The 23,205-nt window shown below is 42.0% G+C and overlaps 1 protein-coding gene across 1 annotated transcript in view; it reads right to left on the reverse strand.

Moving 5' to 3' along the window:
- Positions 1–15,670, reverse strand: part of GUCY2C (guanylate cyclase 2C) — a 70,291-nt gene extending 54,621 nt beyond the window's left edge. The window contains exons 1-6 of the mRNA XM_080810027.1: positions 15,562–15,670; positions 9,507–9,619; positions 7,926–7,990; positions 5,038–5,253; positions 3,588–3,709; positions 1,561–1,657 (exon numbers count right to left, since the gene is read on the reverse strand). Of these exons, the coding sequence (XP_080666153.1) occupies positions 1,561–1,657; positions 3,588–3,709; positions 5,038–5,253; positions 7,926–7,990; positions 9,507–9,619; positions 15,562–15,658 (710 nt within the window). The 5' untranslated portion in view covers positions 15,659–15,670. The remainder of the gene's footprint in view (positions 1–1,560; positions 1,658–3,587; positions 3,710–5,037; positions 5,254–7,925; positions 7,991–9,506; positions 9,620–15,561) is intronic.
- Positions 15,671–23,205: the final 7,535 nt, after the last annotated feature.

Below are 23,205 nucleotides of genomic sequence, written 5' to 3' on the forward strand. Positions count from 1 at the left end.
ATTTTGGGAAACCCAAGAAATAAAAGAAATTAACCCTCTCCCCACCCAAAAAAAGAGTCAAATGAACCGAAGTGTGAGAATTAGAATTCGAAACCCAGTTAATATCAACTTTCAAATGAATCTCACGATCTTCCCCAAACATAGCCAGGTGTCCTTTGAGAACAGTGACAAAGGGATGCCAACACTTTGGCAGCTTGTTGAGGATTTGCTAAAAGTCAGATTACACCAACCTGGCTACATCAAGGACTCCTTCCAGAGGGCAAAGCAACTATTGAAAGAAGCTGTCAATGTGACTGTAGGAATGAAATATCAATAACTTTGCCCTCTTTCCTGTATTTTGCAGCTAAAGTTGATTGATTCATTAATAACGAGTAGTCAAATAGGCCTGCAGTTCCTATGCTTCATTCCTCTTAACACTGAGACAAGCACATATAGTGTGGGTGAGATGACTAGGCAATATGGGAGATATCAGTGCAGTAACAGTATCCAGTCTGAGTATAGACAGGTAATGATTAATGATGCGGTCAGATAAGTGAGGTCATATGATCTAGTTAATGGGGCAAGGGGCACAGGTGCACCAGAGATACCTTCTATAAGCTTACTCTGACTCAGACACTATCTTGGCATGGTTTGTGGGCTTTCCAACCATATTAGAAGATGAGTGGTAAAATATAACACTTAATTATACTCTAATTAAAAAAATAAAAATTGAAATATAAGGAAAGGAAGAATGAAAGAAAGAAAAAAGAAAGAAAATGAAGGAAGGAATGAACAAACGAAAAAAGGAAGAGGTTTGTAATCTCCAGAATTTTCTCTCCTTAGTTCCAGAGAATTACAGAGGATAAAGTCACCACTGTGGCTGTACCACAGAGGGCAAAAAAGCAAACTCATTTTTTGTGTGTGTGTGTGAAGATTTTATTTCTTTATTTGACAGAGAGATAGAGAGAGAGTGTACAAGTAGACAGAGCGGCAGGCAGGGGGAGAGGGAGAAGAGGGCTCCAGGCTGAGCAGGGAGCCTGATGTGGGGCTTGATCCCAGAACCCCGGGATCATGACCTGAGTCGAAGGCAGACGCTTAACCAACTGAGCCACCCAGGTACCCCAACAGCAAACTCATTTAACTAGAACTTTCTTCTTACCAAAGGTGGCAAAGGAAAAATCATCTAGTATCAAAGGCCATTAGCAATAGAAGGCAGACATATAGCCCACATTCTCAAAAATAATGCTACTGGGTTATTAGTTGATTTATCACTGCCCGGAAAAATACCTTACAATCAGGCTGGAGATCAGGGTCCGTGTAGATGAATGGACATGTGGGTTTAATGGGTCATTACACTTCTGTTTTAGACATGATAGTGATGTCAAAGGTATAGATGTCTGCTAAGGCTACAGTTAATTAAATCAAAATGACGGTGTGATGAAAAAATAAAACATTGATTAAAATATTATCATACTGAACCCCATGCGAGTCTGTGAGAAGCAAGAGAAAAGAGAATGCATCTTCTGGAAATCCTGGGAGTCTTTCTGAAAAGAGGAGAGTTCTTTCCCATATTGTACCTACTTGAATAGATCTACTAGAATAATGACAATGTCTTCAGCCACGGCCCGGTCCCCCTTGAGGTTGCTGATGATGCTTGGTGAACCACACATAACAATCACTGGAGGAGAGAGAACAAGACAGGGAGGGAAATACACAACGGTCTATATAAAAACAGGTAGGAACCAGTTACCTGAATCTGAACCCAGTATGTCCATGCTACATTTACGTTTTAAGATTAACATCAATTCTTCAATTACTCTGTCTTCCGATTTTTGTTTTGTTTTGTTTACAGGCGTAGAGTCAGAGTAGAGCTGTAAAGGATCTTAAAGAGAATCCTCTGGTCCATTCCCTTAATTTTATTGATTTAAGGAGACTGGAAGCCAAGATGTCAGGGGGTTAAAAAATGAGTCGAAGGCAGAGCTCTAATTTTCAAGTTTATGAACCTGGTTCAGTGTTTATTCCATTTTACCAGGTTGGACTAGTTAAAAAACTATTTCATTGATAAGTGAAGTGCACCTCACCAACTGTGAAAAAGATATAGTCGAGTGAATGAGAGAATTTATGTGGTGCTCCTAAGCAACTTTCCTTGGGCCTTGTTTATAGCTGTTGCTGCTGCTGCTTCTGCTTCTTCTTTTTTAAAGATTTTATTTATTTATTTATTTGACAGAGAGAGACACAGTAAGAGAGGGGACACAAACAGGGGGAGTGTCAGAGGGAGAAGCAGGATTCCGGATGAGCAGGGAGCCCGACACCGGGGCTCCATCCCAGGACTCTGGGATCATGATCTGAGCCAAAGGCAGATGCTTAACTGACTGAGCCACCCAGATGCCCCTGTTTATAGCTTCTTAACTCAGACTCAGTCTTAGGGATTCAGTGACAGAGTCCAATCTGATTCTGTGAGCTTTACCACTCTTTGCCACCAGATTTCCTGAATGCGTGACTATGAGAGAGGAGTTGGGGAACACTTAATTGGATCTTTTTATTTATTTTTTATTTTTTGAAAGATTTTATTTATTTATTTGAGGGAGAGAGTGTGAGAGAGAGCATGAGAGGGGAGAAGGTCAGAGGGAGAAGCAGGCTCCCCACAGAGCTGGGAGCTGGATGAGGGACTTGATTCTGGGACTCTGGGATCATGACCTGAGCCAAAGGCAGTGGCTTAACCAACTGAGCCACCCATGCGCCCACTGGATCTTTTTATATACTTTGTTGTCCAGTTGAATTGTAAACACCTTAGGGACATGAATACTTCTTTTAAGAGGCATTTATGCTTCTTTTTCCCCCACATCTTGGCAATGTTTTGTACATGGAAGATTCTTTTTTGTAGTTGCTGTTGTTGTTGTACATGGAAGATTCTCAATATGGCAAATGCTTAATAATGACAGCAGATGATGATCTGAGTCATACTAGGAATTCCTGCCAAGCAAGCACCTTCTCTTGTAGGAAAGGTCTGCAATTGATTCCTTTGCTCCTGATATATTCTTATTTGTAAAGATAATTCTTGGAAAGTGAAACAAATCACCTCGTAACTTAGTTAGGATGATTTTATCCCATACTTGACCTGTAACTGGGAGATCCCTGGGCCTGTGAGTACAGGGACAGAGGAAAGTGAGATGATCTGCTAACCTTGTAATTTTAACTGAGGCCAGATATGAATAAACATATCCTCTTGATCATCATGGGACCAGGGTTCAGAATACGTGAGGATTAGTCACAAATCCAATAACAGATGGCACTGAGGTCAACTTAAAAAGCACTTTATCGATGGTGGGTCACAATATCATTTTGGCTTATAAAGGCTAGGCTTTCATTATTACTTTCACATTATATTTAATTACCTTCCTCCTTTCTCTCATAGGATAAGGTTTTAATCATAGGATAAGGAGGAACAGTATGGTGGAGTTGCATGCAACTCGAGATCTCCTCAAGTGAACAAAATGTATGGAGGTAATGACGGCAGCACTGTGGTGGTAGATCTGTCAAAACCACTCATAAAACTGCAGTAGTTGTGAGGAAGAAGTTGGCAAAAAATTATCTCCATGTCTCCTTACCATTGCTTTTCCGGTCCTGGTTCGTTAAGATATCCTGAAACTGGTCATTTCCCCTCAGCATTTCCTTGAAGCTGAGCTCCTGAGAAAAATAGGACACTCCAGCCTCCAGAGCATTGAGGTACCTAGAGCAGACAAAAGACAAACTCTAAGAAACCAGCTTAGATTCTTCATGGCCTCCAATGTTGTTTGCTCATGGTTTACAGATCTCTCCTGGAACTTGTTCATCTACACTTGATCTTAGCCAAAAGGCCGAGAAGCGATGGAACTTGTTCATCTAAAATTCATTCACTATCAACACAACAGATGATATACAACGTGCTATCAATGGTCTGGATTGCGGACATCTAGTTTAGTAAAAGTATAGAAGTTTTAGGGAATCTTCATGTATCTATACAAATGGTAGATATCTGGCAGGTCCCTTATAATGGCTGCCTGCTATGTGCAGGAGGAAGGCTGCTCTGCTCTATAAACCCCATTATCACAGACAAGTTGAAAACCATTGAGGCTATAGTATGAAAATTCAGAGTTGATAGAAATCTTTTATCCTCCCAGGGAAATGGACTTTCCTGGGTTCTAAGTTCACCCCAAAGTTTCTAGGACAAGGCCTTCGGGTTGGTTCTTGCCATTCCCTAGATGTGTGTTCCCATGGTACCCTTAGTTTTTTGCATACTTGGGTGGAGAGAGAGTGCGGAGCTAAGCAGCAGCTTGGTGGTGCTACGGTAATCCAACCAGAAGATTCTTTCTGCCACCTCTGCTGGAGCTGTGTGAATCTAGAAATTTTATTTTAGCCATGGTGCCCAATGTCCCATTCTCCTTCTGCCCCACTCGGTCCTCTGAAAAACTATAGGAAAACTATTTCTAACCAATGGTAGGTATTGGAAGATGCATATTCTCTGGTATTGTATCTTGGACCGTAATGTGAAAGCCGTAGCCACTGGTTTTCATGGTCCTTATGTGCAAAATGGAGGTCATAGTACTTGTTCTCTTTTCTCTAGAGGATTTACTGTAGGGAGTACACAAACGTAACGTGAATGTACTTGGAAAAGCAGAGTGTTGCAAATATCATACATGCTGATTACATTTATAGTTTCCTTTGACCCCTTTGCTTTCATGTGCGTAAAAAAGTGGGCTGGTGTCCATTCCCAGTGCTTTTTTTTTTTTTTTTAAGATTTTATTTATTTGACAGAGAGAGATCACAAGCAGGCAGAGAGGCAGGCAGAGAGAGAGGAGGAAGCAGGCTCCCCGCCGAGCAGAGAGCCCGATGTGGGGCCCGATCCCAAGACCCTGAGACCATGACCCGAGCCGAAGGCAGAGGCTTTAACACACTGAGCCACCCAGGCGCCCCTCCCAGTGCTTTTATAGATGGAAGGAGCATCCGATAATAACCAGCCACGATTGTGTGGCTTCTCTCCACAGCAAGGGCCAGAAGCATATTAAAGGTCTTGCTTACCAGAAACAGTCCTCAGTCTCGGTGCCATTCTTGAAAACATATGCGGTGTTCCAGGAAGAATCTTTGAATGGCAAATGATTGGCCTTCCAAAAGTTAACCAAGAAGTACAACAGCTTCCTAGCTGGAGACATCAGCCTGGTTAAAGTATCTTTGTAGTCACATGACAAGCCAAAACTCCCAGCTGAAATCATGGGATAGGTCAAATCTGTGTCAAGGCTATGCCAAGAGGTGAGAAAGAAACCAATGTCAGGATTAATGTAAGCAGCAAAAATATGATTCTTCTTTAACCTGTTTCAGCCTGTGATTGGTAATAAATGGTAAGAATAAAATAGGGTCTTCAAGCAGCTTTCTCCCTTAAAGAGGTGTCCCTCCCACACAGGTAGATTTTAAAACAATATTTATTAAGCATGTATTATGTTTTAAGAAACTCTGGGTATTTTCATGTATACATGGTGGCTTGGTTACTTCAATTTATTCTAAAATGAGTTGTCATAACATCTAGGCTGGGACATATGCCTTTGTAGAAGAGTAGGGCTAAGGAACCAGAGGATGGCCACCACAACTACCACAGATGTTCTAAAGCCCAAAAGATGTCCTCCATATTTCTCCCTCTATGCATTGCCTCACTTCTGGCTCTTCTACGGACTACTTTGAGAAACACATCACCTGACGACTTTACAATTTTCCTTCCCTGTTTAATACATGGATCTTCTTGTGGTTCTTACCCATTGGGTTCTGGATTAAATATCTCTTTATCCATGAGAACGTTTCACTGATACCTGAAGTGGGTATGTGTTTAATATCTGTCTCTTCCACTAGACTGCAAGCTCCATGAAGGCGATGATGATGGCTGGCTTGTTCACCTCCATATCTCCAGTCCTTTGGGGTCTTATGTAGGCCCTCAATGCACACTTGATGAAGGAAGCAAAGCAATATTCCCCTTTCCATCTTGAGCCCTGCACTGAAGGGTTTCCCTAGGTGTCCTGCTCTCATCTCAGACTCCCCATGTTCACAGTCAAATGGACCTTTTATTTGTATTTCTCAAAACTGCTTTTTATCTTATTTCCCTATTTCTTTTAGGGTTTTTTTTGTCTGCTTTCCATCCCTCATTCCAACATCCAGTTGTCTACCCTTAAATATCTTTAAAGACCGTCCTTTCTTTCCATGTCAACTGCTTTCATGCTAGTTCCGCCCTCCTCCTCCCCTCATGACATTTCCCATCTGTGTCTCCTGTGGGCTCTGGTCTTTCCTGTGCACTGTGGGCCCCTATTCGTCCCAAAGTTGAGCTGCCACTTATGGCACTTCCCTGCACAATCTCAATTGTTTCTGATGCAAATCTAATTAAATATACCCCCCTCACCTAGAACTCATAACCTCCTAAATACAGCCCTACTTCATGTTTCCGGTTTTCTCTACTTCATGTTTCTTATTATTCCTCTGCTCATCTCTTGCACTCCAGTTAATACAGACTTTCACGAAATTTCTACACTCCTCTGCTTCTTTGCTCTTATACGCACTTCTCCCTCTGCCTGGATGGGATGCCTAACTGCTCATTTCTACCCATTAACATTTCACCTGTTCTTCAACACTCAACTCATACACCATCTCCTGCATGAAGTCCTTTTTTCTCTCTTGAGCTTCACTCTTCCAACCAGCGGAGGCTCTTTCCTTCTGTCCACCCCAGAGCAGCCTGTGTTTCTTTGGGGGAGTGTGTTATACTCTGCCTTGTACTGGTCCCCAGGGCTCTCGTCACCTTCTCTATTTCACTGGGCAGGGGCTGTGTTTTACTTAATGCTCTCTACTCCGACAAAACTGAAATGCTTCTTTGCATGTGGGAGGTCCTCACAAATAGTGAATCAATTTTCCTGCTCCTCCTTTCCTTCCGAGCACATTCACGGCAGATCCGTAAGTGGTCGGATAAGACAGCAATTGGGAATGAGTGCAAGGAAGACTAAGAGCTGAATTTGCCTATATTTCAGTTTAGAAGATGAGCTGAGAAAGGGCTTCTGTGGTGTTTCTGTGGCACGTGGCGGGTCTGAACACCTGAGCGTGTTTGTCCAGCTGTGAGGACGTGTCAGAAGCAGACTTCATGACAGAAATTTCAGAAATTTAATTTTACCTTTTCTATTACCTACTGCAAGGGCAGCGTAATTTTCTCTGCGTAGACAAAGGTGATCCCTGATTCAGGGGGAAGACTGAACAGATGAAAAAAAGGCATGGGAGAGGGATTTTGATTTGGGGAAGAACAAAATGTTTTGTGCTGATGAGAATTACACTGAGTGAAATGAAAGGAAAGGATGAGGGTGATTTTCCCAAAGGCAGAAAAATATTTTTATCGTGGTATTAATATATTGGCAGCTTTTTCCCCCTCAGCTGATAAGGGCGCTGGGCAAGGTGCCTTCATATATTAAGTATATAATCCTCAGTGCTGTGAAGTCAGTACCTTGCTACTTGGCTTATTCCTCTGGCCTAAGGAGGAGAACAGACCCCTGCTAATGCTCCGGGTGCAGCACTTTTCCTGTGTGTTTCCACACACTGTGCTCACACCTTAGCGAAGATGCCCCTTTATTAAACTCCTCGGATTATCCAAGTTCATTGTCTTCTCTGTCTCCTGCAGGACTCTAATATTTTACCTGTCCCATGTTGCCTCTCAGGCTCAGATGTTAGTAACTGGACTTGAACAGCTATGGTCATTCACCCCACGGTAAGCAAAGGTCGAGTTACCTGGATAAGTATTTTGCTACAGAGAAGTAGCAAAACGCGAGGGCCCCAACACCCCTCATGGCGCTGCCTTGACCAGCTGCTATTTGATAAATCACTTAAATTGGTATCATGGCCTGACTTCAACTTACGGTGGCATTAAAGCAACAACCAACCAAATTACTTACTACATCTGGAAGGTGGAGTATGTACATGAGGGCCCCATGAGAACACAGCCCATTCGTTTGTTTTTCTGTAGGAAAAAAAAAAAAGAAAGAAAAAAGAAAAATGAATCTTTAAAACGAAAACAATGGGGGCGCCTGGCTGGCTCAGTTGGTTAAGCGCCCGCCTTCGGCTCAGGTCATGATCCTGGGGATCCTGGGATCAAGTCCAGCATCGAGCTCCCTGCTCAGTGGGGAGTCTGCTTCTCCCTCACCCCCCCACTACTTTCTCTCTGTCTCAAAAAAATAAATAGAAGCTTTAAAAAAATTAAAAATAAAATGAAAACAATGAATAAATGGTAAGGGGAAAAGGCCCCAGAAAATTTGAAAGTGAACCTGTCAATACAGGAGCAACACATGGTGCCCTGAGGTGGACAAGGGGCACTAAGGGGTAGAGAAGTCTGCAGAAGTGACGATGCTGTGGGTGAAAGGAAGGAGATTTTGTTGGAGGTGAACTTGGATTCTTCGTCAAAAGGAGAACGCAGAGTGGGGGAGAAGGACTATAATGTGAGCAGTGTCTGTGGGCCAGATTGTGGGCAGACTAGACTTGCAGGTGCTTTGGGGGAAGAGGGCAAGTTGCAGTTTTAAGGAGAGCTACAAAACAGGGCTAAAGAGAACGAAGTGCAATGTGACCAGCCCGGTGATTATAGATGGCGTCTCGTACTATTTCTCAGAAGGAACATGATTAGGAACATGCCATCCCTGGCTTTAGGAAACCAGGATACACCTCTATCCATAGAGACAGAGGGATGGAGGACACAACTCTTGGCATCATAATGTGGAGTTTGTAAACTCCCCTTCCTCATTCCCGGCCCTCTCAAGGCTGAGGATGACTGTGTCTCTTCCTGACATGAGCCGACCTGTCTGGTCAGGGTCATGCTACTGATTAAACTTTTGTATGGTTCTATGCCTAGAATTCTGCTTCTAGGAGAGCCTTGTCTTGGGTTTCTGTGGTAAAAAGGCTGCTTGCACACCTACTTGCCTTTCGAGAGCTTGGAATATTCTTTCACTCCAGAAAGCCCTGGCTGGGATTGGGAGCTGGGAGGAGGAATTAGGCAAGAAGCTCTCCCTTTCTATTTCTACCCTTTAACATTACGGTTACTACTTTAAAATGCAGGTTTCAGATTTAGCCCTGAAGCCATTAACCTGTGGCCCCATGTAGGGTGACAACTTGAAACAGAGATCTCTGGTATAGGACTTTGAAATACCTTAGGCACTTCCTGAGGGACACAAAAGAAAACCAGTTAATGCCAACATTTAAAATTTTAAAATGTTTTAAAGACAACTTAAAACAAAAGAATTCCCCTCCGTAATATTGAAAGTGCACAAACAGAACATAGAAAGTTCTCCCCACTTTCCTGGATTCCCAGAAGGCCCTCATCACTTGGGAAACATATGGGGCTGAAGTCAGATTACCCTCTCTCCAAAACACTCAGCTATGAGACTAGAGGTGACATACACGAGGCTCATGGACAAGTGCTCAAGTTCCACACTGTGACTTTGCTGTGCTGAGAGGTATGAGCTCTACCTACGAAAGTGTTTACTTACAGAAATTTCCCTGAGTAGGTCAAGGCCTTCACAGGTGCTACTCCGGCAGTCATTTGACTTATAAATCACACTATCTGAATAGATGAAGGTAGCATTCACAGTCACATTTATGCCTGTTTCCAGAAATGAGGGAAAAGAGAAAATATGTTATTTTTCCATAGTTTGTAGCCATGAGGTTTACTTTTTTACCAGTTGATCCTGGGAAAAAATGGATATTCCCCTTCAGGCCTAAGAATATTATATATAAGGATATATTTTATACTATTTCTGGTCACTTCATTCCTCTGTCTCATTTCTGTCTGTCTCTCTCAACAGCCCTATTGAGGTGTAATTTACCCTTCATAAAAAATCACCCATTTAAAGTGTACAGTTCGATGATTTTTAGTAAGTGTGTATATTTGTGCAACCATTCCACAATCCGGTTTTATGACATTATCATTCTGTTCATGGCTCTCTTCTTTTCATGCTTGTAGTCCCAGCAAGTTTCTTCTACACATCTGCAGAGTTTTAGGACAGCAAAGATACAGACAGTCTGATATCTGTTCTTTCATGTTCCCAAAGTGCTGATTCTGTTTGCTGCCAATGTGCACACTGGTGCCTCTGTGGTCAGCCCCCAAAGCCAAAGTGAAATGTGTCCATCAGGGTCTAGGGTCTTTGGATAATGGGTCATCTTCAGATAAGGGCAAGAGCACTGAGGAGGATATCCCTCATTGCTAGATTGCTAGATAGTCTCTCTTGGAAGGGAATAAAAAGACAGCACAACCATACGATCAAGGTCTGTCTCTTCCATTTCATTTCCTCTGAATAAAAAAAAATATTCAGGACAGATGTGTGATCCCTAAGCAGTGGCATCCTTCATTTGGCCAAGCGTTTACGCAGGAAGTCTGGAAACCTCAGTCGCTCGTCACACTGCTGGTTGAAGGATGCGTGACTTTCTGTGTGTTCTTGCACAAGCCATCTGAATTTCTCTAACTTGGTGCCTTCATACATAAAATGGGATTAAAACCATAACTGTCAAACATAATAATTTGATACCTCTAAGAGAAAAACACATTAACAACAGAAAAGGCTGTTGTTCTTCCGAACATCCAAATAACAGCATTTTTCAAGACTGAGAATGAAATAGTCTTCGCACTCTTTAGCTGCCTCAGAGATGTGTCTGTCAACTAGGGGGCATTTTACCTCTTGCCCTTTTGGGGGAAGGAGGGTTGATTCAAGAACACTTATCCTGATACTTTGTTCAGTAAGAGATCTAAATAAGAGTTGGCAGTAGGTCTAGTCAAATAGAAGAGGTCCACGCAAGAAGATCGGTTAGAGAAAATAAAAAGAAGAGGTGAGGCCAGCGATGGATGTAACAGCAATTCACACCTCAATGTGGCCCTGTGCCAGCCATAAGACAGAACACTTTATACCCTTCTTGTTATTTAATTCTCATGGCAATAGGGAGACTATAGGGTATATGAACCTGGGAGGATAGGATGAGTGAGGCTGTGGGGGGCCCAGAAGAAAGAGAGAGTGCATGTTGGGACCAGTGGAAAATAGTACCAGAGACGGTCTTAGAAAGCAGCAGGAGGAGTCAGAGGGTGGAGTGGAGGCCAGCACAGAGTCACACAACATAAACAGGGCTTGGGAAGATGGCCACACCCACAGCTGTTAACGTCTAAGATAGCTCTTTCCCCTCCCCCCATGAGGGCTCTGCTCCCTCCTGCCACCAGGAGGGGCCCTGAAGATGACCCACTTCAAAATCTAGTGGTCCAGGCAGCCCATGGCAGACGGGCACAGCAAAACCCAAGTATAAATCCTGCACAGGATCTAGAAGAAGGGGTGCCAACATCTATTGAGTGTGACCTCAGGCAAGTGATTTCATCTCTGGGGCCCCAGTTCCTCATCCATTTATAGACAGAACAGAACGGGGCGATCTCTGTTACTATATGCCTAGCATTGGGCTCTGGATTTTTGCATGCATTATTTCAATCCTTAAGCCTTCCCTAAATTCTAGGAGGTTAGTTAAAATTCCTAATTTAAAAATGACAAAATGAAGGTCTAGAGAGGTAGATTGACTTGCTTAGAGTTACACAGCTAGGGTTTTGAACCTAGGGCTGTCTGATTCTAGAATCAGACATATTGTAGAATGGTAGTTCACAATGTGTGGGCCACGGACCCCAGAGGTACCTCGAGAGTCTTTCAGGAGGGCTAGAAGGTCAAAGCTAGCCTAAGTAAATTAAGACATCTTTGTTTTTTCCACTCTTCTCTCATGAGCATATAGTGGAGTTTTGAAAGCCTACATGATATTAACTGTATTATCACAACAGATTGAATGCAGAAGAAGATATGAGAATCCAGACATTTTCTATGAAGCCTGACATTAAAGATGTACAAAAATGTAAATTGATACCATTTTTCTTACCTATTTTTATTTTTTGGCTTGAGAAACAGAGGTTTTCTTTAGTAAATTTTATTTATGTGAACAGATAAGGTGTTTGTAATTATTTTAAATTAATTAATAAACAAATATTTAAACCACTTCTCAGTCTTAATTTCCAATAAAGTAAATGTCGGTAAATGTAACTATATATACAGAACTCTACAGAGCCTGCAATTATTTTGAAGAGTGTAAAGAGGTCTTGAGACCAAAAAATTTGAGAGCCATTTCTGTAGAACATATGGTGTATGCTGCTGTCTCTCAAAAATTTTAAGGTTATGTGAACTGTTTCTGCTTTTGTTTTTTAATTGGGTAGGGGAAGATGAAGATCTCTTCCCTTTTATCTTCCCAAATCCCAACTGATTTCTCAAGAAAACACTGAAAAAATTTCAGACAATGTAATGACTCCAAATCAAAGCTTAACTTAAAATAAACAGTTCCTCCAAGTGCTGTTCCTCATCTTTATCCTGCCTGCACCTCCACCCCACCAGGATACCTGCATCCTGGGAAGATGAGTGGCATGCTACAGAATACAGAGAACCCTTTTTCCCTACCTAGGGCTTTGAGGATGGGGTTGGACCAAAGTGAATCTGAATATAGGTGCTGGAGTCTAGGAAAGGGACCCCTCAGTGCATGAGATCATTTGGCAGGTATGAACGAGGTGTGCTTTGTCATGGAACACACATCCTTGAGGAGCTGATGTCCTTAAGTTGAAGGAATCTCTTTTTTTCACGTTTTCCACCAAATCCTATCTATTCTTCAAAACCTACAGGGATTTCCTAAGTACTAGGAAAAAATATGGTTTTCTTCCATTTGGACATCACCCACATTTGGATTCTTAATTTTCTGCAATTTAGCTCTTTAAGTGTAGTGACTTAGAATTTCCCCCAAATAGTAACGCTCAGTGTGTTTAGAACATGAATCTATCTTTCCATCACAACCTGCACTTCTTGCGTTTCCTATGCATGAACACCCATCTAACAAAAGGCATCATCATGTGCAAAAATCTGTGCATCGTCATTTATCCCCCCACAAATTCTCCACTTGTCTAATTTATTCAACCACCTCACCATGCCTAATTCTATTTGGCAAACGAGATGAGTGGAACTTAGAATAAACAACCCAATAAAGCGTTTATAATTACTAGTGATAGATAGATCAGGAATTCAAATTCAGGTTATATGAGTCCAGACAGGTTATATGAGTCCAGAGATCAGATCTTAACACTACACTACACTGTATATTTTATATCCTGGTAACTTGTTCAAGTAACAGCAGCAACAACACGACAGCAATAACACAACATTGACGTCCTCAACCAAAACAACAGTGACAACAATGAAACAACTGCTACTCTCTGAGTTCTTAGTATGTTTCAGTCTGTGTATTAGGTACTTATACGAATTTCCTCATTTAATTCATACCATAGCCAACTACCCTCTATTGTGATTTTAAACAATAAGGGGATTGAGGTTCAGAAAACTTAATTTGCTCCAGGTCCCTGGTGATAAACAGTCGGGTAAAAAGCTGGAATATGAACCAAGATCTGATTCCAAATCTCTGCTTCTAACCACAGTGTTCCACTGCCTTATTTTAATGGAAAGTTAGTTCATGATGGCTAACGATCTTACGGTGGCTATACGATATGCTCTTTGGAAACAGAGACGGGTTGGAATCTCATTTCCAATAGGCAACCTGTATGACTTCAGCAAAGTTATTAAACCTCCACTGTGAAACTGTGCCAACAACGCCAATCTTACAGAACTGTGATGACTAAAGAGATTATATATCTTACCTAAGACACGACACGTACTCAATAAAGAAGGAAACCAAGGCTCAGAGAGACTAAGGGAAATCGCTCATCCAGGGTCACAAAGCGAGAAAACTCTGGGATAGTGACTCCAATCCACGTTCTCAGATTTCAGATCAAATACTCCTTCCATGATGCCACAGTCTTGGTAAATAAGGGGCTTTAATTAAATGACCTTATGGTTCCATTACAGCTCTAGATCAGATCCATCTATCTACATCGGAATTGGTCTCAGGCAAGTCAAAGAAATGTATATTGCACAGCAAAAAGTTATCTCACATATGTGACGTATGATACCTCTTGCTTTTATTACCATAGAATTTTATTGCATTTTTAGTGGTTATTCAAATCTTACTTATGACAACTTCTCAGAACACACACGTCCAGTCTAGGAACAGAAATGTATAGCACGAGGGCTTAAATACCTTCCAGCACTATGTAAAGTCATTGGCAGAGGTACCAAATAACATGTAACATATACCTTGTGCTAACCACATGGCAAGGAGAGTGGGAGCCTAATGAAACCATGCAGCTTGGGCACTAGAAAAGAGCTAATTACCACAGAATTTTAAATGGAGGAAATGAAGACATACGCTCTTTAGAACTACAAATAAACATTAAGATGTATGATCTAGTCATTGGCTCAGTAATTATACTTTTGGCAATCTAGTCTCAAGAATAGAAAAAAATATATACATAGATTGTGTGTGTGTGTTTATTCTAGTATTTTAAAATAATCATCAAAATTTAAAAATAATAGGAAATCATACAGTAGGGAATAATTAGATGGTTTGGGAAGGTATCGACTCCAAGGAATATTTCACTCACACGATGTGATGAAGATTCACATGAAGATTAGGCAGCTTTAGGAAAGTCACTTGCAGAATAATGGGAAGTAAAATCAGAAGGACAGAAGATTGTTTCTATACCATAGTGATCCCAACCATGTTCTTAAAAACAAGAAACTAAGAGGCATATATTAACAGACACTGGAAATGAAATATCCAGGTGGCTGAAAATTATCAGGCATGATTTTTTCCCTTTACATATTTTATCTGAGGTTATAAAGTTTATTTATTTTTTTTTAAAGATTTTATTTATTTATTTGTTGGAGAGAGTGAGCACAGGCAGACAGAGAGGCAGGCAGAGGCAGAGGGAGAAGCAGGCTCCCTGCTGAGCAAGGAGCCCAATATGGGACTCAATCCCAGGACCCTGGGATCATGACCTGAGCCGAAGGCAGCTGCTTAACCAACTGAGCCACCCAGGCGTCCCTATAAAGTTTATTTTAATAACTACTGGATACAATAAAGAACTGCAACGCTGAATTTGGTTACAAATTTGATTATGTCTTATAATAACAGCCAACAGAGATGCAAGAGTGAACAGATGGATTAAAAACCCCAGAAAAAGAGTCCGCGTCTGTATGAATTTAACTCTCTTAACTCATCTTCTCAACTGTAAGCCTGTAACGTCTCAGGTCCAGACCAAATATTGCCTCTGAGCAGCTGCAGAAAGGAACACAATGCCCTCCTGAAACTGAGCCATCAGTCGAGTTTTGTCTGGGGCAGTTCACTGCTGTGAACATCCGGCATTCTCTGGGTTGGGGCCGTTCCAGGAGCAGGGTGAATTATGATGGAGCACAATGGGGTAGGACCTAAATCCTTCTCTCCGAGAACCTACTGCCTTGAAACAGAAAGGGGTTGTGGGGCCAGCCTTAGAGGAGAGTGGGTGATCAGGCAAAGAATGGAAGGTCTTTGCTAAGCAATCCTTTGACCCCAGAGGTGGTAACAGGGAGGAGGTGGACTCTTTGACCATGTTCTTACCAGCAGTAAGCAGACGCTGTTTCACTATTTCCACTCCCTCATCCACCGCTTGTCTCAAAGTATCCAAGGACTCTGGGAAGGCTGAGTTGTTCATCATCAGGACGCTGATCTCGTAGCTGCCATTGTTGCAGTTCTGACTGATCTGGGAGGCCCAGAACGTCAGCCCTGGACGGAGGAGCAGTGACCACAAAGCTAAGCCCAATAGTGTCATCTTCGTGCCCTTGCTTACCTCAGAACCATACTCCTTGTGCTCACTTGTTTTACTCTGTGCCTTAAGGGAGGCAGGGACTCCAGCTGCGCAGCCTCTAGCTGGGTCCTTTGGTCCACTCTTCCCCACGCTTTCTGGTCATGCCCCAGTGGTCACGTGGACCATGGAATACAGCCTCCCTGCCAGCAATTAGGAGCTACATTATGACAGGAGATAAACCAAAGTTCACTTTGTGTGTTTGCTCACAGAAAGGCCAGAGTTATAAACAGGGAGATTGCCTGGGCCTCACCCAATAAAAATACATCAATTTGAGACACATCACTGGGAAGAGGAAAAAGGGGAAATGAGAAGTCTAGTATGTACATAAAAAGATGTGTAAAACGAAAAATAAGGGTCAAAGGGCATAAAGGAAAGCACAAATATCATGGACTATGGGTGTTTAGGTTATATCTGCACACCGGAACTGAATCCTTAACTAGGAAGAACTGCGTTTCAATCACTGGTCAGCAACTGTTTACTGAGACTTGATTGGGTGCTGGGCGTTAGCAAGGCACTATGTATACAGCTACAGGTGGTGTGGGTACTTTAATGTCTTCATGGAACATGCATTCTGGTGGTGAAGACACACATTAAATAATTGTGAATAAAGTCAACTATGAAAAAAAAAGGGCAGAGTGCTCTGGGGCACAGGGCAGATTAACAGCGTATTCTAGAAAGTCAAGGAAGTTTTCCTGAGAAAGTGTCCTTTAAGTTAAACCCTGAAGGATGAACAGGAGTTAGCTCAATGGAAAGAGGAGGAGCATATGGAGGGCAGGGGGACAGCGTGTGCAAAGGCCCAGAAGTGGGAAGTAACATGGATGTCTGAGGAACTGAAAGAAATACAGCATGGTTGGAGTAGAGAGAGCTAGGAGTCTAGGAGCGATAAAGGTTCTCAGTGGAGGGGCACCTGGGTGGCTCAGTGGGTTAAAGCCTCTGCTTCGGCTCAGGTCCTGATCCCAGGGTCCTGCAATTGAGCCCCACATTGGGCTCTCTGCTCAGCAGGGAGCCTGATTCCTCCTCTCTCTCCCTGCCTGCCTCTCTGCCTATTTGTGATCTCTGTCTGTCAAATAAATAAATAAAATCTGAAAAAAAAAAAAAAAAAAAAAGGTTCTCAGTGGAGCAGACAGGGGTAGCTCATAGGGTTTCCTATAAGCCATTAAGAATGTGGAACTTCACCCTAAAGGTCAAGAAAGGAACATGATCCAATGAATTCTGTAAAGACCTCTTAGGCTGCCATGACAAGAATGACCTAGAGAGAGTAGGAACATGGAGTAAATTAGGGCAGTGTTTCTGTGGTCCAAATGCGAGGTAAAGGACACCTGGATGAGGGCAACGGCAGTGGAGATGGGTTCAAGAGATATCTAAAAGATGCAGAAAAATCATAAGAGACCCTTACCTCAGGAAGCAAACTGAGGGTTGCTGGAGTGGAGGGGGTGGGTGATAGACACTGGGGAGGCAATGTGTTGTGGTGAGCCCTGTGTATAGTGTAAGACTGATGAATCACAGACCTGTACCCCTGAAACAGATAATACATTATATGTTAATAATATAAAAAGACCATAAATTTAAAAAAAACTAACTAAATTTAAACTAATACAAGCTGAGAAAAAAAATAAGTATCTAAAATGTATATAAAATAATTTTAAAAATGCTCTCAATATGTATTTTCACTATTTCAAAAAATAAAATGTTTTAAATATGAAAACTATAGGCAATTTCTTTAGGGTGAATAAAAAGATTTCCTACAAAAGGAAAAAAAAAAGAGAGAGATATCTAAGAAGTAAAATAGATGAGACTTGGTATTTATTGGATGTGGGAGCATCAGAAAGAGGAAGGAGTCAAGAGTGGTCCCTGATAAGCTCAGTTGGGTAGGTGGGAAAGCTGTTAAGCAAACTCTAGGATTCTGGAAGAGGAGCAGGTTTAAGGAAGAAGATCATGACATCTGTTTTTGGACATGCTGATTTTAAGGAACCTGTGCAGATGTGGAGTAGCCTAGAGTTTTGGGAAGAGGACCTGAATCTAAATGGAGGTTTGGAAATATAGTCAGAGATGCAGTACAATCGACAAAATAATGTCATTATTTACACCACTGACTTGATGACCACTTAAGCCAAGTTTATGTTTTAAACATAAAGCAAGTAACATCAACAAGATGGAGGGCTAGGAAGCCCCAGCTTTCATCCCTCCACGAAAACAAATTAACAACTGCCCACAGATGAAAATAGCTCTGGGAAGGCTTTGGAGTACAATGAAGAAGCTGCAGCAACCCAGTGGAACAAAAAAAATCAAGATGGCCCCATAGGAAAACACAAGCATTTTATGTGTGTCATTCCACCCTCCAGTGTGGCCCTGTTCCACACCAAGGGGGATCCCCTTGACCATGGCATCCTACTGCAGGGAAAGGAGAGCAAGAGGACCCCAGCAGCCTTTACCACTGGTAGAAAACCTGCAGTTTTCATCATCAAGGACCTCTACGGTGTTTGCTGACACTAACTCCAGCTGACAGAGATGCCTGAAGTACACCACTGCTGTGTCTCCTTTGAGAAGGAGCTGTTGGTGCACCCTCATTGGGACCGGAGCCACCGCACCACCCTCCCCAGTGCCTTGGTGCCTGCACTGCAGACCCCAGGACCCAGAGGGATCTCATTGGCCAGGACCTGTGGGGTAGAAGGAGATCAAGAGAAAGCTAACAGAACTTGCTGCTGTAGTTTTGGTATCAAGGATGCTTACAGTCTTCACCAGCACTGACCTCAGCTGACAGAACTGCCTGTTTTTAATGAGTACGTGATATAAAAAGAAGCACTCACAATAAGAACACAAAATGTAGGGATAGGAGAGTAAAAGTATAAAATTTTGTATGCAATTTAAGTCAATAAATACAAAAAAAGAAAGAAAAAATAAGAGCAAATCACTACAAAAAAATCATCACATAGCAAAGAAGAAAAAAGAGTGGAAGAGAGGTACAAAACAGGAGCAAAACAACAGAAAACAAAGAACGAAATGGCAATAATAAATCCTCTCATATCAGTAATTACTTTTTATTTTGTTTGTTTCAGGTTTTTAAATTCTAGTTAGTTAACATATAGTATAATATTGGTTGAAGAAGTAGAATTTAGTGATTAGCTTAAATATAACACCCAGTGCTCATCACAACAGGTGTCCTCCTTAATCCCCACCACCCATTTAGCCCATCCCTTACCCATCTCCCCTCCAGCCACCCTCAGTTTGTTCTTTTTTTTTTTTTTAAGATTTTATTTATCCATTTGACAGACAGAGAGGGATCACAAGTAGGCAGAGAGACAGGCAGAGAGAGAGGGGGAAGCAGGCTCCCCACTGAGCAGAGACCTTGATGTGGGGCTTGATCCCAGGACCTGAGACCATGACCTGAGCCGAAGGCAGAGGCTTAACCCACTGAGCCACCCAGGTGCCCTCAGTTTGTTCTTAATAGTTAAGAATCTCTTACGGTCTGCCTCCCTCTCTTAAGAATTACTTTAAATGTAAATACATTAAGCTCACTAAACAAAAGGCACAAGTGGCTGATTGAACAGACCAAAAAACCCCACCAATACTCATCAACATGCAATGTACAAGAGATTCACTTTAGATTTAAAGACACAGATAGGCTGAAAGTGAAGAATAGGAAAAGATATTCCATGCAAATGGTAACCAAGAAAAAGAAGGGGGCTGTACTTACATCAAACAAATTATACAAAGAAGGACATTATACAATGATAAAAGGGTCAATTCAATAGGAAAGTATAATAATTATAAACACATGCACTCAACACAAGAGCACTTACATATATACAGCAAATACCAACACACCTGAAAGAAAAACTCAACAATTGACAAATTGCCAACAATCTAATAGCAGCAAGGGACTTCAATATTCCACTTACAATAGTGGATAGAATACCAAGACAAAAAAAAATCAATGAAAAAACAGCTGATTTGAACAATACTACAGACCAAATGGACATATACCAACTCTCTGTCCAATAGCAAAGAATACATGTTTCTTAAGTGCACAAAGTTCATTTTCTAGGATATATCAATATTACATCAAAAAACAAGTCTTAACAATTTCAAGAAGATTAAAACCATTCTAAGAATTTTTTTCTGACCACAGTGGAATAAAACTAGATGTCAATAACAGCAAAAAATAAAATAAAATAAAATTTAAAAAAAGAGATTAAGGAAATAATGGAAAATTCATGAATGTGTGAAAACGAAACAACAAACTCTAAAACAACTCTTGGGTAAAAGTATTAATCAAGGGGCGCCTGGGTGGCTCGGTGGGTTAAAGCCTCTGCCTTCGGCTCGGGTCATGATCCCAGGGTCCTGGGATCGAGCCCTGCATCGGGCTCTCTGCTCTGTGGAGAGCCTGCTTTCTCCTCTCTCTCTGCCTGCCTCTCTGCCTGCTTGTGATCTCTGTCTGTCAAATAAATAAATAAAATCTTAAAAAAAAAAAAAAAGAAATGCATTCTGGTTACTCAATTAACCAAACCTTAGTAGAAGGGATTAGTAAAATTGAATGGTACTAGTTGTGATTCTCATCATTTTCTAGTAGATGGAAACCTGAAGGAAGGGCTGGTTCTGGAAATGTACTCAATTATTGAAAACAAGCAGAACTTACGCTTCTTTTACCAGAAGCAGAGGGGAGAAATAGATGGGGAGCCAGAAGAAGGTAGGGTTATGGGAGGATCTATTCACGTAACAATAAATGAGGGAGAACAACCAGTATTTTAGCACTCAACAGGGGTTGACCAAAAGGGATGGAGAGTACCATGGCTGGCTGGTGTTCTGCCTCAAAGAAACAGAGGTTGGTTTTTAAAAAAAAATTGTTAAATTATGAAGTCGATAATTCATATTAAGACGTAGTCTGCAATGAATATATACAAATTAAAAAATTAAAAATTGAACACTCATGTATCTACATTATAGCTTAAGATATACCATGTCACCAGGGCCTTTGCACCTGTGTGCACCCCATCCCTAAGGTAGCACCCCTCCTGATCCCAGCATAGCCAGGAGGTTGAGGGAAGAGCCCATGAGATCAAGATACTGAGGCATTTGTTGATCATGGCATATTAGTATGGGGATAAAACACGCTGGAGAAGTTGGGACATAAAAGGCCCATGTTGGTGGGATGGTTGATGTGGAATAGGGCGGCTTTAGTCATGGTGTCTCCAGAAGTCTCTGACTTCACCGAACTTAGCTTTGATTTAGAAGGAAGGTGCTGGGATTATTTTATGGGTGGGGCAGGTGGTGGTGGGTCACTGGTAGAGGTCAAGAGGTCAGGAATGGGTGTTCCCTGGAGGCTTAGTGGACGTCAGGAAGACTGTAACACCAGGCTGCAGAGAGGCACATGGCCATCCCAGCGCAGATTAACCTCTGCTACAGGCAACGGTTTTATATGTTGTGCATCTGGCGGCCAAGCTGGAACCCAGCAGTGGCTTTCTAACTTGTTGCTCTTGCCACTTCCCATGATAGGAGAAAGAGCAGACTTTTTGCTTTTGTTCATTTGGTCTAGAAATGAATGCAAGCCATGTCTAGGGTGGAGAAAATGAGGTAGATAACTGCCTGGTGCTTTTAATTCAGATATGAAAACAGGTACATGTGGTTCTGGGAATCCTCTGATTACGGCATGTAACCAGGAAAAGATTTCCAAATGGAAAGACCCAAGATAACAGCCCTTCCCGGATCCTAAAACCACTAGCATGTAGATCATAATTAAAGGGAGGCAGGTTTGCTGGGAGCGTTTCAAGGGTCAAAAGCAAATAATAAAACACTGGGGCTGGCAGAGTTAAAGACACACTCCAACGGGAAACAAAACCTCTCAAAGACAGGAGAAAAGAAGGGAAACAACTCCATAAGGGAAGGGATAACTGAATAAGCAGCTTGCACGTGGCACTCTGTTTCTAGCAACACTTTGGGTCTCTCTTACAGGCTTCCTGCTAAGCCCACCTTCTCACCTTCCAGGCTGAAGGAGCCCAGCACCTCCGCACTCCACAGTAGCCCGAGGCTTCCTCTGTCTTGTTAGCTCAGCGGAGAGGCAAAAATGAGTTTTTCGAAAGGAATTTTACCAACTAAGGGAACTAAAACATGACCATTTTTTTAGTAAGTACGTTAGAAGTTCTATCTGAATTTATTGAGAAAAAATGGCAACAGTGACATATTTCTTTTCTTTTTTTTTGTTTTTAAGTTTTAGTTATTGATTTGACAGAGAGAGAGAGAGAAAGCACAGGCAAGCAGAGGGGCAGGCAAAGGGAGAAGCAGGCTCCCTGCTGAGCAGAGAGCCCGATGTGGGGCTAGTGATCTAGGATCATGAGCTGAGCCCAAGGCAGACACTTAACTGACTGAGCCACCCAGGCGCCCCAGTGACGTGTTTCTCACCTGATGACCAGATAGACTCACGAGATTAACTGAAACACACACTGGACGCCGGGAGCCAGAAGTCACAAATGATTCTGCTCCCCGTAGTGAAGTTGTTTGTTTAGTAAGGGTCCCTTGCATTTCGGTCTAAATTTGCCAAGTTTACTTATGAAGTTATATCCTCAATTAAATGTTATATAATCTGATAAAAATAGCTATGAAAAATGTTGGAAATCTTAAAAGCAATTTACTAAGAAAATTGCTGTGGCAAGATTGCTATAAAACACTGGGGAATAGCATAAAAAAACCTAAAAATAATCTGTCCTTACAGAATTCATCAATTGTCTTCAAACAGCAAACACTGAAATCTGCAGAAAATACCCTAAGGGTTTGGTTTACTTAAGAAAGCTGATTCAGAGCTCCAATCAGGGGGACTCCTGCTCCAAGAGAAGTCCTTGGCCTAATGTTAACCAACTGGTGAATAAGTGAACATGAATACGCTTTGACATAAAATTTAAAAAAAAAATTTTTTTTAATATATATGTTATTTATTTGACAGCCCACAAGTGGGCAGAGAGGCAGGCAGAGAGAGTGGGGGAAGCAGGCTTCCTGCTGAGCAGAGAGCCCGATGTGGGGCTCGATCCCAGGACCCTGGGATCGTGACCTGAGCTGAAAGCAGAGGCCTTAACCCACTGAGCCACCCAGGCGCCCCCCCCAAAAATTTTTTTTAAAAGATTTTATTTATTTATTTGTCAGAGAGAGAGCACAAGCAGGCAGAGTGGCAGGCAGAAGCAGAGAGAGAAGCAGGCTCCCTGCTGGACAAGGAGCCCGATGCAGGACTTGATCCCAGGACCCTGGGATCATGACCTGAGCCAAAGGCAGCGGCTTAACGACTGAGCCACCCAGGCGTCCCTAAAATTATAAAAATTTAAGGTCTAAATATATACTTTTAAATGATTCCTGCCTTCACTGATTTTTTTTTTTTCCTGCAAAGGAAATACTTCCTGATCTTGTTCACATAG

Source organism: Martes martes, assembly GCF_963455335.1.
Source record: "Martes martes genome assembly, chromosome: 8".
NCBI classification, from domain to species: Eukaryota; Metazoa; Chordata; class Mammalia; order Carnivora; family Mustelidae; genus Martes; species Martes martes.